Genomic DNA, 15,000 nt, shown 5'->3' with positions numbered 1-15,000 from the left:
CGCAGTACAAAAAATTTTGTGATCATGGGAGATTTTAACCATAGAAACATTAATTGGGACAGTTCAGTAGATCTGGAAGCGCATTTTTTAAATCTTAATCAATAAAATCCAAGAATACGAAGAGGTACAGGAGTGGGAATGGAGGGAGAGATAGACCCGACAAGAGAGGCGGAAGTAAGAGAGGCGTTGAAAAAAAAATGAAAAATGGAAAAGGGGTGGGGCCAGACCAGATACCAGTCAAGGTATGGAAGGGCTTGGACGAAGAAGGGATAAAACTGTTGACGGAATTCATGAATTTGGTGATGGAGAAAGAGATAATCCCGAATGAGTTGGGGGATAGTATAATGATCCCGATTTTCAAGGGAAAGGGAGATATCCAGAGTTGTGCTAACAATAGAGGGATTAAGTTAACGTCACACACCATGAAACTGTTAGAAGAGTGATAGATAAAAGGTTGAGGGCGGACACCGAGGTTTGTAGTGAGCAGTTTGGGTTCATGAAAGGCCGAGGAACAATGGATGCAATATTCGCGTTGAGACAGGTGATGGAAAAGTACATAGGAAAGCAAAGAGGACTATACTTGACATTTATTGACTTGAAAAAGCTTATGATCGAGTTCCTAGAAGTGAGGTGTGGCGGAGTATGAGGTCGAAGGGAGTGAAAGAGAAGTATGTCAGGATGACTCAAAACATGTACAGGGATGCCAAGACGAGAGTGAGAAGTGCAGCTGGTACCACGGAGGCTTTCTCAGTGGGAGCTGGGCTTCACCAGGGGTCAGCTCTTAGCCCCTATTTGTTTAACCTCCTCACTGATGTGTTGGTGCAGGAGGTGACAAAAGAGGCACCATGGAGTATGCTCTTTGCAGATGACATAGTGTTGGTATCAGAGAGTGGCGAAGAACTACAGGAGCGGTTGGAGCTGTGGAGGGGCTTATTAGAGAACTATGGGCTGAAGGTGAGCAAAAAGAAGACCGAGTACCTGAGTGCAATGTGACTCAGGAAAGCGACCTTTTCATGCAGGACCACAAATTGGCGAAGGTAGAGGCCTTCAAATACCTCGGATCTTATGTAGCGAAGGATGGAGATCTAGAAAAAGAGATTGACTACAGGATCAAGTTGGCGTGGAACAATTGGCGAAGAGTATGATGTGTGTTATGTGACAAAAAGATAAGTGCCAGAGTAAAAGGAAAGGTGCACAAGACAGTAGTGAGACCAGCGTTGTTGTACGGAGCGGAGACATGGGCAATGAAAAAGGTACAAGAAAGGAAGCTGGAAGTCGCAGAAATGAGGATGCTGAGGTGGATGTGTGGAGTGACGAGGTTGGATAGGATAAAGAATGATAGGATTCGCGGTACTGTGAAAGTAGTGGAGGTGTCGGCGAAAGCGCAGGAAAGGAGATTACATTGGTTCGGCCATGTGAAGAGAAGAGATGAAGACTACGTGGGAAGGAGAGTGATGGAGATGGAGGTACAAGGGAGACCCAAGCTGCGTTGGAAGGACAGACTGAGAAAGGACCTTAAGGAGAAACATGTGAAGGAGGAGCAGGTGATGGACCGAAACAAGTGGAAACGACTAGCGAGGAACGGCGACCCCATATGAAAAAGGGAAACGTCAACACGAAAAGAAAGAAAAGAAACAGAGAAAGAAGGCAGAGTGGATGGGAGAAAAAATGATGGGGACAGAAAAGTGAAGTAAAGTAAATCAAATTAAAAAAAAAAGAGGAAGAATACCTTCCGAAGCTTAAGAAAGTATGAAAAGTCGTGAGGAATAAAAGAGAAAAATGAACAGAGGAAGAATGCGAATGTTTTGAGGAGGTGCTAAAGTGTACAAAGATGGTATGTGGTATGAAGAATATAGGAGGAAACAGAAGGAAAGGTAGTGAATTGTGGGACAAAGATATGAAGGCGGTGGTGTCATAAAAATTGAGCATATGAAGACTGGTTGCAAAGTAGAAGCAGGAAAACAGATAAGAGTTACAGAAGAAAAATGATGGAAGGGGTGAGCAGTGTAAAGAGAATGTAAAGTCTGATGATGAATAGATGTTAGTAGAAGTGAAGGTGGTAAGGAGAAGATGACTTGGGTATTTCAGGGATTTGTTAAATGCAGAGGGATTGGGGGATTTTGATAGTGGCACAGGGAGATAACAAGAAAATGACTAAGATGGGAGAGGAAAATTATAGGACAGTACGAAAAGAGGAGATAATTACAGCATTGAAGGGGATTAAGACTAGTAAGGTATCTGTGTTGGATGGTTGTCACGTGTAACGTCTGACGAAGGTATATGTAGTCATATTGGAATGGTTAGTAAAATTGTTTAATGCGTGCTTTAAAGAGATGAAGTGTTCCAATGGACTGAAAGGGTGTAGGTATAGTTCAACTACGCATTGGAAAAGGGACAAATATGAATGTAGTAAGATAGAAGGATAATTTAGTTAAGTACAGTTGGTAAAGCGTATAGCAGAGTGTTGACAGGATTAAAGGAGAAACAGAGTAATTAGGTAGTGTGACTTTACAAGAGGAAGAGGAAGTTACGTCAAATTTTCGTGAAAAGACAAATGCACGAGAGCTTTTGGAAAAACGTTAAGGATATTTTTCGGCCATTTATGGATTTGGAGAAGGGATATAACAAGATGCATAGAAAAGCGTTATGGGTTGTGTTGCAGATGCATGAGGTACGGAAATCTGTTTAGAGTGGTCAAATGTTTTTACGTTAGGAGAGATTGTGTGATGGTATGCAATGGTGAGAATGAATGGTTTGAAAGAAATATGAGCTTGCGCCAGACTTCTGTAAACTCAGTGTGGTTGTTCAACATGTATTTGGGTGGGTATGGTGAGGGTGGCAAATGCAAGTGTCCTATCCAAGGGGTTTAGAATAAGTAAATGAGAGAGACATTAACTGATTGTTATTTGTGAATGACACTGCTTATCCGTGTTGGACAACCTTCTAAAAAAGTTAACTGGTATAGAATTGGAAGTACGTATTTTCAATAAATTTCAAAATAATTTGATAAATAAAAAGGCCTCTGACGCAGATGAATTTTCGGAATGGATCCTAAAAGAATGCAGACAATAATTGGGGATAAGATACCGTAACTGGTTGCATGTCCCATGGAAGAAAAAGGAAGTGTATATACATATACAAACATGCATATATATATACATATATATATATATATATATATATATATATATATATATATATATAGATATAGATATATATATATATATATATATATATATGTGTGTGTGTGTGTGTGTGTGTGTGTGTGTGTGTGTGTGTGTGTGTGTGTGTGTGTGTGTGTGTGTGTGTGTGTGTGTGTGTGTGTGTGTGTGTGTGTGTGTGTGTGTGTGTGTGCGTCTGTGTGTGTGTGTGTGTGTGTGTGTGTGTGTGTGTGTGTGTGTGTGTGTGTGTGTGTGTGTGTGTGTGTGTGTGTGTATGTGTTTTCTTTGTGTTGTATGAGACTGTGGGGGGTGAAGAGGGGGAAGAGAGTGACTGGAAAGGACGCGCACCCTCCCCCCCTCCAAGGTAATCTCAGAAGAAAGGACGAAAGGAGGCTTCGTCCACTTGAGCCTTCCTCCTGGTGCTTGTATATAAGGCAGAGTCATCCTGAGTTTCGCCACAGCATCCCAACATGAAGCTCGTCTTGGTAGGTTCCCCCATTGCTCCTCTGTATTTTGGAATTTCGCAGATGCAACTGTGTCCTTGACCATACGAGGCTTGATTTAACTCATAAATAAAAGTACATAGGTGCGAGCCATGGGTAGCATACGTCCTGCTCTGATGCAGAATCTACAGAATGTGTTATATGTATTATTTAATTTATTTTCTTTATCACCAGATTTACCTCTCCGTTCTCCTGGCGGCAGCCAGCGCCAAAAGTCAGGGAAGCTATCAACTCCCAACGCCTTCAGGAGGAGGCGGCTTACTTGGACCATCAACGGGAAGCTTCGTAGGATCAGGAGGCTTTATCGGAGGTTCTTCTGGCGGCGTCGGAGGAGTGTCCATCGGCATTGGTGGAGGACACGTCAGTGTCGGAGGGTCAGTCGGCATCGAAGGAGGTCACGGCGGCCCTTGCTCCGACGGTTTGGTTCATGACGCGTTCGGTCGTTGTGTCCAACCGGAGGTGTCCCGAGAGATCTTCGTGTACCAGGCTCCACACCAGGACATATCGGTTGGTCCTACACCAGAAGCCCCGAGGCCAAAGGTCAACTACAACATCGTCTTCGTCCGCACTCCGGAGAGGCCAGCAGGCTCTCGCCCCATCGTCGTCCCTCCTCCACAACAAAAGACACTCGTCTATGTTCTGAGCAAGAAGGGCTCAGCCGGCGGCCAAGAGGTCATCGAAGTACCTGCACCTGCTGGACAGAGTCCCGATGTATACTACGTCAGCTACAACGAAGGTGAGAACCCACAGCTCCCCGGTGGCATCAGCCTTCAAGAGGCTCTGGCTTCTGCCGCCACCCTTCAGGGCACTGACCTAGGCGGCGGTGCAACCGGTCTTGGGTCCGGTGTGGGACACGGCGTCGGAGTCGGTGCAGTGTCCGGTGGTGGTGTCACTGGTATTGGGTTGGGTGGTGGCGCAGTATCTGGAGGTGGTATTATTGGTACTGGTTTGGGTGGTGGAGTTGGAGGCGTTGTCAGTGGGGGTGGCTCCTTCACTGTGGGCAGCGTTTCTACTCCGTCTGCCACCTACGGCACCCCATGATCGCTATGGATGGTGGGTATGCCGCGTTCCCATCCGACGCCCTCCAAGAAGCAAGTGTTCCAAACACATTTCGTGTCATTTCTCTGAGACCGTGAGGACGGCAACCTTAAAGACACTGTAATACTTGATGTGGTGTGACGTGAGCCTATGGGTTTTTGTGTGAGCGCACCATACCAAATTCAGGTCCTGGGCAAGCAACATGACTCGTCCAGAACGCCGCTTTACCCTCTGCCCTATCGGCCTCCTCTTGTTCCCCAACCTGACCAAACCTTGACTCAGGAGTCCCAACCGTTTTTCTCTGCTTCACACCGGAGCTAGTAAAGGCTACTTCTCACCATCCGCCTGGCAGGTCTATGTACACCTGTCAGTCTTGTAAAGGCTACTCAGATTTATTATTTATATATACACAAATAAAAAGGCTTAAGTATTCAAACACGTTTTTCTATGTGTGTGTCAAATTGTATGTATGATAACAGATTGGATAAAAGGACATTAAGCATAATGTTGATATATATACATATATATATATATATATATATATATACATACATACATACATATATATATTATCAACCGCAGTGCACTTTAATTCTAAACCGTCAACATCGGGCGATCCGATGGAGATCAACATACAGAAATTGAAAAGCAGATATAGTTAAACAATGGATTTGTTGACCAGAAGCGTCACGAATAAAACTGATTTATTGAGAGGTGAAGCTCGTGTAGAAGGATACGATAAAACAGTTTTTACCGTATCCTGGGTGAATATGGTGAATAGACATTTCTGTTCCAAAATCGAGATGGAAGGATATAAAGTACTTCACAAGGATAGAAAAGGCGGAAAGAAGGGAGGTGTAGCACTTTTACTTAAAAAGCACAGTTAAATGCATTATCAACGACTCTATTAATGATGAAGGGGGCGTGGAATAAATTTGTGTGGAGATAATAGGCAGGAAGGAGAATCTTATTACTGGAGTTCTCTATAGAACTTCTAACCTGAGTATAGAATAGACTGTGCCCTTGTTGCGACAAACTTGAAGGGTGTCGCAGTAAAAAAAAAGGTGTGATCATGGGAGATTTTAATTATAGAAACATTAATTGGGACAGTTCAGTAGATCAGGAAGCGCTTTTTTTAATGTGGTATGTGATAAATTTTCAAAAGAATTGATTACCAAACCTATGATGGCTGAGAATTCCCTGGACTTACTGTTAACAATCAAAGATGGTATGAAAAGAAATATATTAGTGAGTGATAGACTAGGTATTAGAAATGATGAAAAATAATAATATTTAGAATTAAATGGGAAGAAATGAAAAATAAGAGTAAAATATTAGTACCTGACTTTAGAAAGGCTATTTTTCAGGGAATGAGGAAATACCTGAGTAAGCTTATTGCCCTTCCGTGGAGTAATAGGTGTGACCTAGGTCATGGTACGTAGGAAGTAGGAGAACCCACAAGGTCACTGATGAGGTCAAGCTGGAGGCCACAAACGAAGTCAGGGATCTAGAGGAATTGTACAATACTCTGACTGATAGATTCTGATTAACCAAAGAAAATTTATACCCTACAGGAAAATTAGATCAGAAACTAATATACACAACTGGATGAAGGATAGAGTTGTAAAATGAAATTGGAATAAAAAGAGGGTTTTATGCTAGAGTAAAAAGGATAAAACACGCCTTAGGACTAGGTATAATGAAATGGTTTGATTGGTTGAAAAGAACTCACTCACAATTAAACGCAAATAAAAAATCATCTAACCCTAAGGTTTTATTTTATCTCTACACACTTTGAAATAGGGAAGAGATATGTCCAATTAAATTCGACTAGGATTTCTTGATAGATACAGACGAAAAAATGAGTATTTACAAAGGAGAGATTATATAGGGTATCTGATTGCTACCCGATCTTCAGTGGGAACGAGGGAGATAGACTAAATAATGGACTCTGTAGTGGAACACAAAAGGAGGACTGGAAGAGTTCTGGACGTAATTGTATTCAGGGTAGAGAGCAGTGGATTTTCGGATTATTATCTAGTAGAAAAGAAACAGAGAAAGAAGGCAGAGTGGATGGGAGAAAAAAATGACGGGGACAGAGAAGTAAAGTAAAGTAAATCAAATGAAAAAGTAAAACAGGAAGAATACCTATCGAAGCTGAAGAAAGTATGACAGGTCGTGAGGAATAAAAGAAAAAAGGAACAGAAGAAGAATGTGAATGTTTTGAGGAGAGGTGCTAAAGTGTACAAAGATGGTATGTGGTGTGAAGAATATAGGAGGAAACAGAAGGAAAGGTAGTGAATTGTGGGACAAAGAATTAAGGCGGTGTCAGAAAAAATGAGCATATGAAGACTGGTTGCAAAGTAGAAGCAGGAAAACAGATAAGAGTTACAGAAGAAAAATGATGGAAGGGGCGAGCAGTGTAGAGAGAATGTAAAGTCTGATGATGAATAGATGTTAGTAGAAGTGAAGGTGGTAAGGAGAAGATGACTTGAGTATTTCAGGAATTTGTTAAATGCAGAGGGATTGAGGGATTTTGATAGTGACACAGGGAGATAATAAGAAAATGACTAAGATGGGAGAGGAAAATTATAGGACAGTACGAAAAGAGGAGATAATTGCAGCATTGAAGGGGATTAAGGCTGGTAAGGTATCTGTGTTGGATGGTTGTCACGTGTAACGTCTGACGAAGGTATATGTAGTCATATTGGAATGGTTAGTAAAATTGTTTAATGCGTGCGTTAAGGAGATGAAGTGTTCCAATGGACTGAAAGGGTGTAGGTATAGTTCAACTACACATTGGAAAAGGGACAAATATGAATGTAGTAAGATAGAAGGATAATCTAGTTAAGTACAGTTGGTAAAGCGTATAACAGGGTGTTGACAGGATTAAAGGAGGAACAAAGTAATTAGGGACAGTGTGACTTTACGAGAGGAAGAGGTAGTTACGTCGAATTTTCGTGGAAAGACAAATGCACGAAAAGCTTTTGGAAAAACGTTAAGGATGTCTTTCGGCCTTTTATGGATTTGGAGAAGGGATAGAACAAGGTACATAGAAAAGCGTTATGGGTTGTGTTCCAGATGCATGAGGTACGGAAATCTGTTTAGAGTGGTCAAATGTTTTTACGTTAGGAGAGATTGTGTGATGGTATGCAATGGTGAGAATGAATGGTTTGAAAGAAAAATGAGTGAGCTTGCGCCAGACTTTTGTAAACTCAGTGTGGTTGTTCAACATGTATTTGGGTGGGTATGGTGAGGGAAGCAAATGCAAGTGTCCTGTCGAAGGGGTTTAGAATAAGTAAATGAGAGAGACATTAACTGATTGTTATTTGTGAATGACACCCCTTATCTGTGTTGGACAACCTTCTAGAAAAGTTAACTGGCATAGAAATGGAAGTACGTAATTTCAATAAATTTCTAAATGATTTGATAATTAAAAAGGCCTTTGAGGGAGATGAATTTTTTCAATGGATCCCAAAAGAATGCAGACAACAATTGGGGATAAGATACTCTAACTAATTGCATGTTCCAAGGAAGAAATGGAAGTGTGTATATATACATACATAAATATATACATATATATATATATATATATATATTATATATATATACATATATATATATAATATATATTATATATATATATATGTGTGTGTGTGTGTGTATGTGTGTGTGTGTGTGTGTGTGTGTGTGTGTGTGTGTGTGTGTGTGTGTGTGTGTGTGTGTGTGTGTGTGTGTGTTTGTGTGTGTGTGTGTGTGTGTGTGTGTGTGTGTGTGTGTGTGTGTGTGTGTGTGTGTGTGTGTGTGTGTGTGTGTGTGTGTGTGTGTGCGTTTGTGTGTCTGTGTTTTCTTTGCGTTGTATGAGATTGTTGGGGGGGAGAGGGGGAAGAGAGTGAATGGAAGGGACGCGCATCCTCCCCCCTCCAAGGCAATCCCAGAAGAAAGGAAGGGAGGCGGCTTCGTCCATTTCGCCCTTCCTCCTGGTGCTTGTATATAAGGCAGAGTCATCCTGAGTTTCGCCACAGCATCCCAACATGAAGCTCGCCCTGGTAGGTTCCCCCGTCGCTCCTCTTGAACCACACGAGGCTTGATTCAGATAGTTAAGTGTGTCATATAACATGAGCTCGTAAATAAAAGTACCTGTGCTAATAGGTGCGCGGCATGATTGGCCTACGTCCTGCTCTGATGCAGAATCTACAGAATGTGTTATATATCTTTTTCATTTGTTTTCTTTATCACCAGATTCACCTCTCCGTTCTCCTGGCGGCAGCCAGCGCCGAAAGTCAGGGAGGCTACCACATCCCAACGCCTACAGGAGGAGGTGGCTTACTTGGACCATCAACGGGAAGCTCCGTAGGATCAGGAGGCTTTATCGGAGGTTCTTCTGGCGGCGTCGGAGGAGTGTCCATCGGCATTGGTGGAGGACACGTCAGTGTCGGAGGGTCAGTCGGCATCGGAGGAGGTCTCGGTGGCCCTTGCTCCGATGGCTTGGTTCGAGACGCGCTCGGACGTTGTGTCCAACCGGAGGTGTCCCGAGAGGTCTTCGTGTACCAGGCTCCACACCAGGACATATCGGTTGGTCCTACACCAGAAGCCCCCAGGCCAAAGGTCAACTACAACATCGTCTTCGTCCGCACTCCTGAGAGGCCCGCAGGCTCTCGCCCCATCGTCGTCCCTCCTCCAGAACAAAAGACACTCGTCTATGTTCTGAGCAAGAAGGGCTCAGCCGGCGGCCAAGAGGTCATCGAAGTACCCGCACCTGCTGGACAGAGTCCCGATGTATACTACGTCAGCTACAACGAAGGCGAGAACCCACAGCTCCCCGGTGGCATCAGCCTTCAAGAGGCTCTGTCTTCTGCCGCCACCCTTCAGGGCACTGATCTTGGTGGCGGTGCAACCGGTCTTGGGTCCGGTGTGGGACACGGCGTCGGAGTCGGTGCGGTGTCCGGTGGTGGTGTCACTGGTATTGGGTTGGGTGGTGTGTCGGGTGGTGGCGCAGTATCCGGAGGTGGTGTTATTGGTACTGGTTTGGGTGGTGGAGTTGGAGGCGTTGTCACTGGGGGTGGCTCCTTCACTGTGGGCAGCGTTTCTACTCCGTCTGCCACCTACGGCACCCCATGATCGCTGTTGCTATGGATCGTGGGTATGCCGCGTCCCCATCCGACGGCCTCCTAAAGGCAAGTGTCCCGAACACATTTCACGTCATTTCTCTGAGACCGTGAGGACGGCAACCTTAAAGACACTATAATACTTGTTGTGGTGTGACGTGAGCTGATGGGTTCTTGTGTGAACACACCATACCAAATTCGGGTCATGGACTCGTCCAGGACGCCGCCCTGCCTTCTGCCCGATCGGCCTCCTCTTGCTTCCGTACCTAGCGAGACATTCAGTCAGTAATCCCACTCGTTTTTCTTTTCTTGGCATAGGAGCTCTAAAAGCTCCCCAGATCTACTATTTATAACTTCTCAAATAAAGGTGCTTAAGTATTCAAACAAGTTTTCTTCAGCTTTTTAACATTTTCCTTTCTTTCTTTATTTTGTGTTTGTGTGTGCTAAGGTGTATAGAAGTATAATAATAGATTGGATGACGGAATATATAATGCACAATGTAAAAAGACACTTTTTTTGTGCGAGTGACATATGTGTACACAAGGTGTTTATTTTGAAAGGTAAATGTGCAAGAATTACACTGGAGAGATAATGATCTACATACTTCACAAACAGATTAAAAAAAAGAAAAACATATGAGTGAATGCATATGAGACTGGTACGGGGAGTTGTGGAATTGTATTATGAAATGAGAAAAACTTCCGAGCGCCGTGGGGGTTGCTCATGAGGATGGAAAGACAATCACTGTAATCGTCGCAAAGGAAATGGGCTTGCAATGATGAAACATCTTAAAGGCAGTTACCATAAAGATATTACAGCCTGCTACTAACATACAGGTTAACGGCTTTGCTTCCCTAGTTAGTATGAAACTCATCCTTGGGAGTGAGGCTGAATAAAGGTCTATGACACCAGACTAACCCACGGGATACCAATACTCCAACCTTCGGTGGTCAGAAAGGCTGAGAAGACGATGTCAAATCGGTGGCAAGCAAAACGTTCGAGTTATAATGTTCCCTCTCCTAAAAGATTCATATCCCAGTAACTTCCCCCTAGATACAGACCCATTCAAAGGAAGTTTACTCTGTGTTGACGTATTTGTGGCCAACCCGGGGACAAGCTTTCAACAGTGTCCCAGCGTTTCTTCAAGTAAGGACGATCTTATTACAGGTAGATCATTCCAGATGAAAATGCAAAGCCCTTTGCGAAACGTATTACCATTAATCATTGTTACTTTTTTTCCTGCCCCACATCATTAATAAAGTTTTCAATTAACCTTGGAAGATAACTATTTCCTCTCATTCTGCAACAGGAATCCACTTCATGAATTTTTTAAATTTAAAGAAAGAAATTCTCGTTTTCAATATGATATGCTTGAGGGTGCCTCATGTCTCGCTTAACATACACACACACACACACACACACACACACACACACACACACACACACACACACACACACACACACACACACACACACACACACACACATACACATACACATACACACACACACACACACACACATACACACACACACACACACACACACACACACACACACACACACACACACACACACACACACACACACACACACACACACACATACACACACACATGCACGTACGCACGCACGCGCAAACATACAAGAAATAACAATGTTGTACAACACGGCTATCCCATAGCTTACTGTTTTTTTCTATTTTTTCTAACAACATCTTTTTACTGTTATATCTTATCATTTTTATTATTCTGCAGGCTGTATATTATCATTATCACACACACACACACACACACACACACACACACACACACACACACACACACACACACACACACACACACACACACACACACACACACACACACACGCACACACATCTACACACACATCGAACAATCTTACTAGCCATTTCACTATGACTCTTATACCTTCGTCAGACGTTCCACGTGACATTCACCTAATACAAGCGCCTTACTATCTTTCAATGGTCTTGTGTATCTCCTGTTTTCCTATAGTCCTATATTTTTCGTCTTCCATCTCAGTAATTTTCTTAGCATCACCTTGTGCCACAGTCAAGCCCTCTCTAACCTTATTTGAATTCAACAAATCCCTGAAATACTCAAGTCACCTTCCCCTTACCACCTTTACTTTTTATGAACATCCTTTCATCAGTACACTTTATATTCTCTCTACTCTACTCACCACCTCACTTTTTTCACATCCTTCTAAAACATCTTTTCAGTCTTTACAAAAATCTTCATCAAACACCTATCTAGTTTTACATATGCTCCCCGTTTTCCTTCTCAAACCTTGCGTCTTGCTTCCATCTTCTTTCTTTTGTGCCTCGCATATGTTTTCCTACTTCTATTTTGCAACCAGTCTTCATATGCCTGATTTTTTCTGACACCACCACCTTAATCTCTTCCTCCCACCTTTTATTGTCTCTCCTTCTATTTCCTCCTGTATTCTTTATCCCACATAACATCTTTATACACTTTAGCACCTCCTCCTCGAAACATTCACATTCTTCTTCTATTCCTTTTTTCTTTTATCTCTCATAAGAACATAAGAACATAAGAATAAAGGAGACTGCAAGAGACCATAAGGCCTACACTAGGCAGCTCCGTATCCATCACCACCTGTCATCCCCATCCATAAAGTTGTCTAATCGTTTTTCAAAACAACTGATATTTTCAGCGCTTACTACATGGTTACTAAGTTTATTCCATTCATCGACCACCCTATTAGTAAACCAATTCTTGCCTATTTCCTTCTTAAATGTAAATTTGTCCAGTTTATACCCATTACTGCGAGTCCTGCCCTGTTGTTTTATTATGATGACCTTGTTTGCTTCACCCTTGTTGTAGCCTCTGATCCACTTGAAGACTTCTATTAGATCACCCCGCACTCTACGTCTTTCCAGAGAGTGTAAGTTTAGGTGCCTAAGCCTTTCTTCGTAAGGCAAATTTCCGAGTCCATGTATAATTTTGGTCATTCTTTTCTGTACTGATTCTTGTGAATTGATGTCCATTCTGTAGGACGGAGACCAAAACTGTACCGCATAGTCAAGGATGGGTCTAACTATCGCTAGATAGAGTTTAATAATTACCTCTGCACTTCTATTCGTTACCGTCCTAGCAATGAAGCCTAATACGCTGTTAGCTTTATTTCTGGCGCTAATGCACTGCTTCCTAGTTTTGAGGTCCGGACTCACCAGAACACCCAAGTCCCTCTCGCACTCAGATTTTTCTAAAAACGTGTTATCTAAATTGTATCTATTTTTGGGGTTGTGTAGCCCTACGTTTAACACGCTACACTTAGAGATATTGAAGTTCATTTGTCATTTCACCGACCATGTTAACAGTTTATCAAGATCATCCTGCAGAATCTCTGCGTCGTCTCCTGACCTAATTAGGCGTTCTATTTTAGTGTCGTCCGCAAACTTACTAACATCACTATTTATCCCATCATACTTTCCTCAGCTTCAGCATGTATTCTTCCTATATTAATTTTCTATTTAATTTCCTTATCTTTACCACTTCTCTCCCCTTCTTATTTTCTTTCCCTTCACTTTGCCTCCTTTTTCGTTTTCTTTTCTACCAGATAATGATCTGAAAATCTACTGCCCTCTTTCCTGAATACATTTACGTCCAGAAATCTTCCAATCCTACTTTTAGGTCCCACTACAGAGTCCATTAACGCTCTCTTGACTACTCCCCCATTTACTTCACTTTTCGGGATGATAATTTCTCATTCAGTCTACGTCTGTAACATCTCTCCCTCCTACCACCCCATGCCTTCCTACTACTCCATCTATTGGAACATCCTCTTCTCTAGCCATGAGATACCCCAACACTACTACATTTACATCTTCCTAAAAATTTACTCACTCATTTATGTCGACTCAAAATGCTCCTCTCTCCTCACTTTTCTAACAACCACAGACGTATACACTCTCAAGTGCCCATGTTTTCCATCCCACTTTCACTTTTGCGCAACTTATCCTCGAGGACACTTCTCTCCACTCCGCCATGCACTTGCCTATCTTAACAATGGTGCTACTTCTCTCTCACGCCCTGCTCTCACTCCCGATAACTTTCTCACTACGCTCCCAAACTCCAACTCATCCCTCACTTTCAGTTTCATTTTACCCAATGCTCAACTTTCCTCCCACAAATACACCACCTGTATCAGACAGCAAAGATCAAAAAACTATTGTCACTTCTTAATTATCTAACTAAATTGTACACTAGTAAAATTTTCTTTTGTTTGTGACTATAACAGTATACATATATGCCCAATGCCATTATTATTAGTTCATGTTATATACATTATAAATTACTCATATTGTATATATTATCCCAGCACACAAGAATCACCATTACCTAGGTTTCAAGAACAGCCATTAGCACTGAACACGGAAGTGATCACACCCAGTGTGCTTAAAAAAATAATGCCGCGACATTAGAACAGTGCATTTTTACTTCCTTCTTTCTCCTCTTGTTGACTCTAGGCTGGCCACCTAGATTGACAAATTAATTCATTTTCCCACGTGCTTATTTCTAGGTCCTTGCTCCACTACTGTCGTAGAGCTCTGCTTCAAGCTACACAACGGAGCTATAGATGGTGACCCTGGAGTGACCGATAACCTGCAGTTGCCGCCGCCAGTAACAGTCAACAGCCTACAGTGACCACCAGGCTACTCCTACACACGCCTCTTTCAATCCGGTCATCACTTTCAATCCTTTTGCCATCCTGTCTGTATATCACGACACACATTTCCATCATCATATACAAACATCATAATACTCGGCAGATTTCCTCTTAATACAACTCCTTAACTCTCCCCAAGTCTATTAAGGGAGCGTAGAGTTTTTCGTCTGTGTACTTCACATTATTTACACTTCATGTTGAACACCTGGTCTATAGATCCGTCGCCTCGTCAAGAAACAAGTTTTCCTTTTGGTATTGCGCTTTTAGATTTGCATTATTCAATCTGTTACTATACATATACCTTGACAATCATGTATACGGACAAAAAGAAAAAGTTAAACATTGACACTCATGTATACGGACAAAAAGAAAAAGTTAAACACAGAAGAAAACGTGTTTCATTACTTAAGCATCTTTATTTATGAATATATAAATAGTAAATATGAAAAGTCTTCTCTAGCTCCTGTGCCAAGT

The 15,000-nt window shown here is 42.4% G+C and overlaps 2 protein-coding genes across 2 annotated transcripts; both read left to right on the top strand.

Moving 5' to 3' along the window:
* Positions 1-3,631: 3,631 nt before the first annotated feature.
* Positions 3,632-4,705, top strand: LOC143017478 (uncharacterized). Its single transcript, XM_076172265.1, has 2 exons — positions 3,632-3,640; positions 3,839-4,705. The coding sequence occupies exons 1-2, from the start codon at positions 3,632-3,634 to the stop codon at positions 4,703-4,705; spliced, it is 876 nt and encodes a 291-aa protein (XP_076028380.1).
* Positions 4,706-8,736: 4,031 nt separating this feature from the next.
* LOC143017474 (uncharacterized) lies at positions 8,737-9,823 on the top strand. The gene is made up of 2 exons (XM_076172250.1): positions 8,737-8,751; positions 8,945-9,823. Exons 1-2 carry the CDS (start codon positions 8,737-8,739, stop codon positions 9,821-9,823), a joined length of 894 nt encoding a protein of 297 aa, XP_076028365.1.
* Positions 9,824-15,000: the final 5,177 nt, after the last annotated feature.

Source organism: Oratosquilla oratoria, chromosome 3 (genome assembly GCF_046742065.1).
Source record: "Oratosquilla oratoria isolate Oo_2021 chromosome 3, ASM4674206v1, whole genome shotgun sequence".
Taxonomy (NCBI): domain Eukaryota; kingdom Metazoa; phylum Arthropoda; class Malacostraca; order Stomatopoda; family Squillidae; genus Oratosquilla; species Oratosquilla oratoria.
Note: the sequence above shows the minus strand (reverse complement) of the source record. Positions and strands in the feature narration are given on the sequence as shown.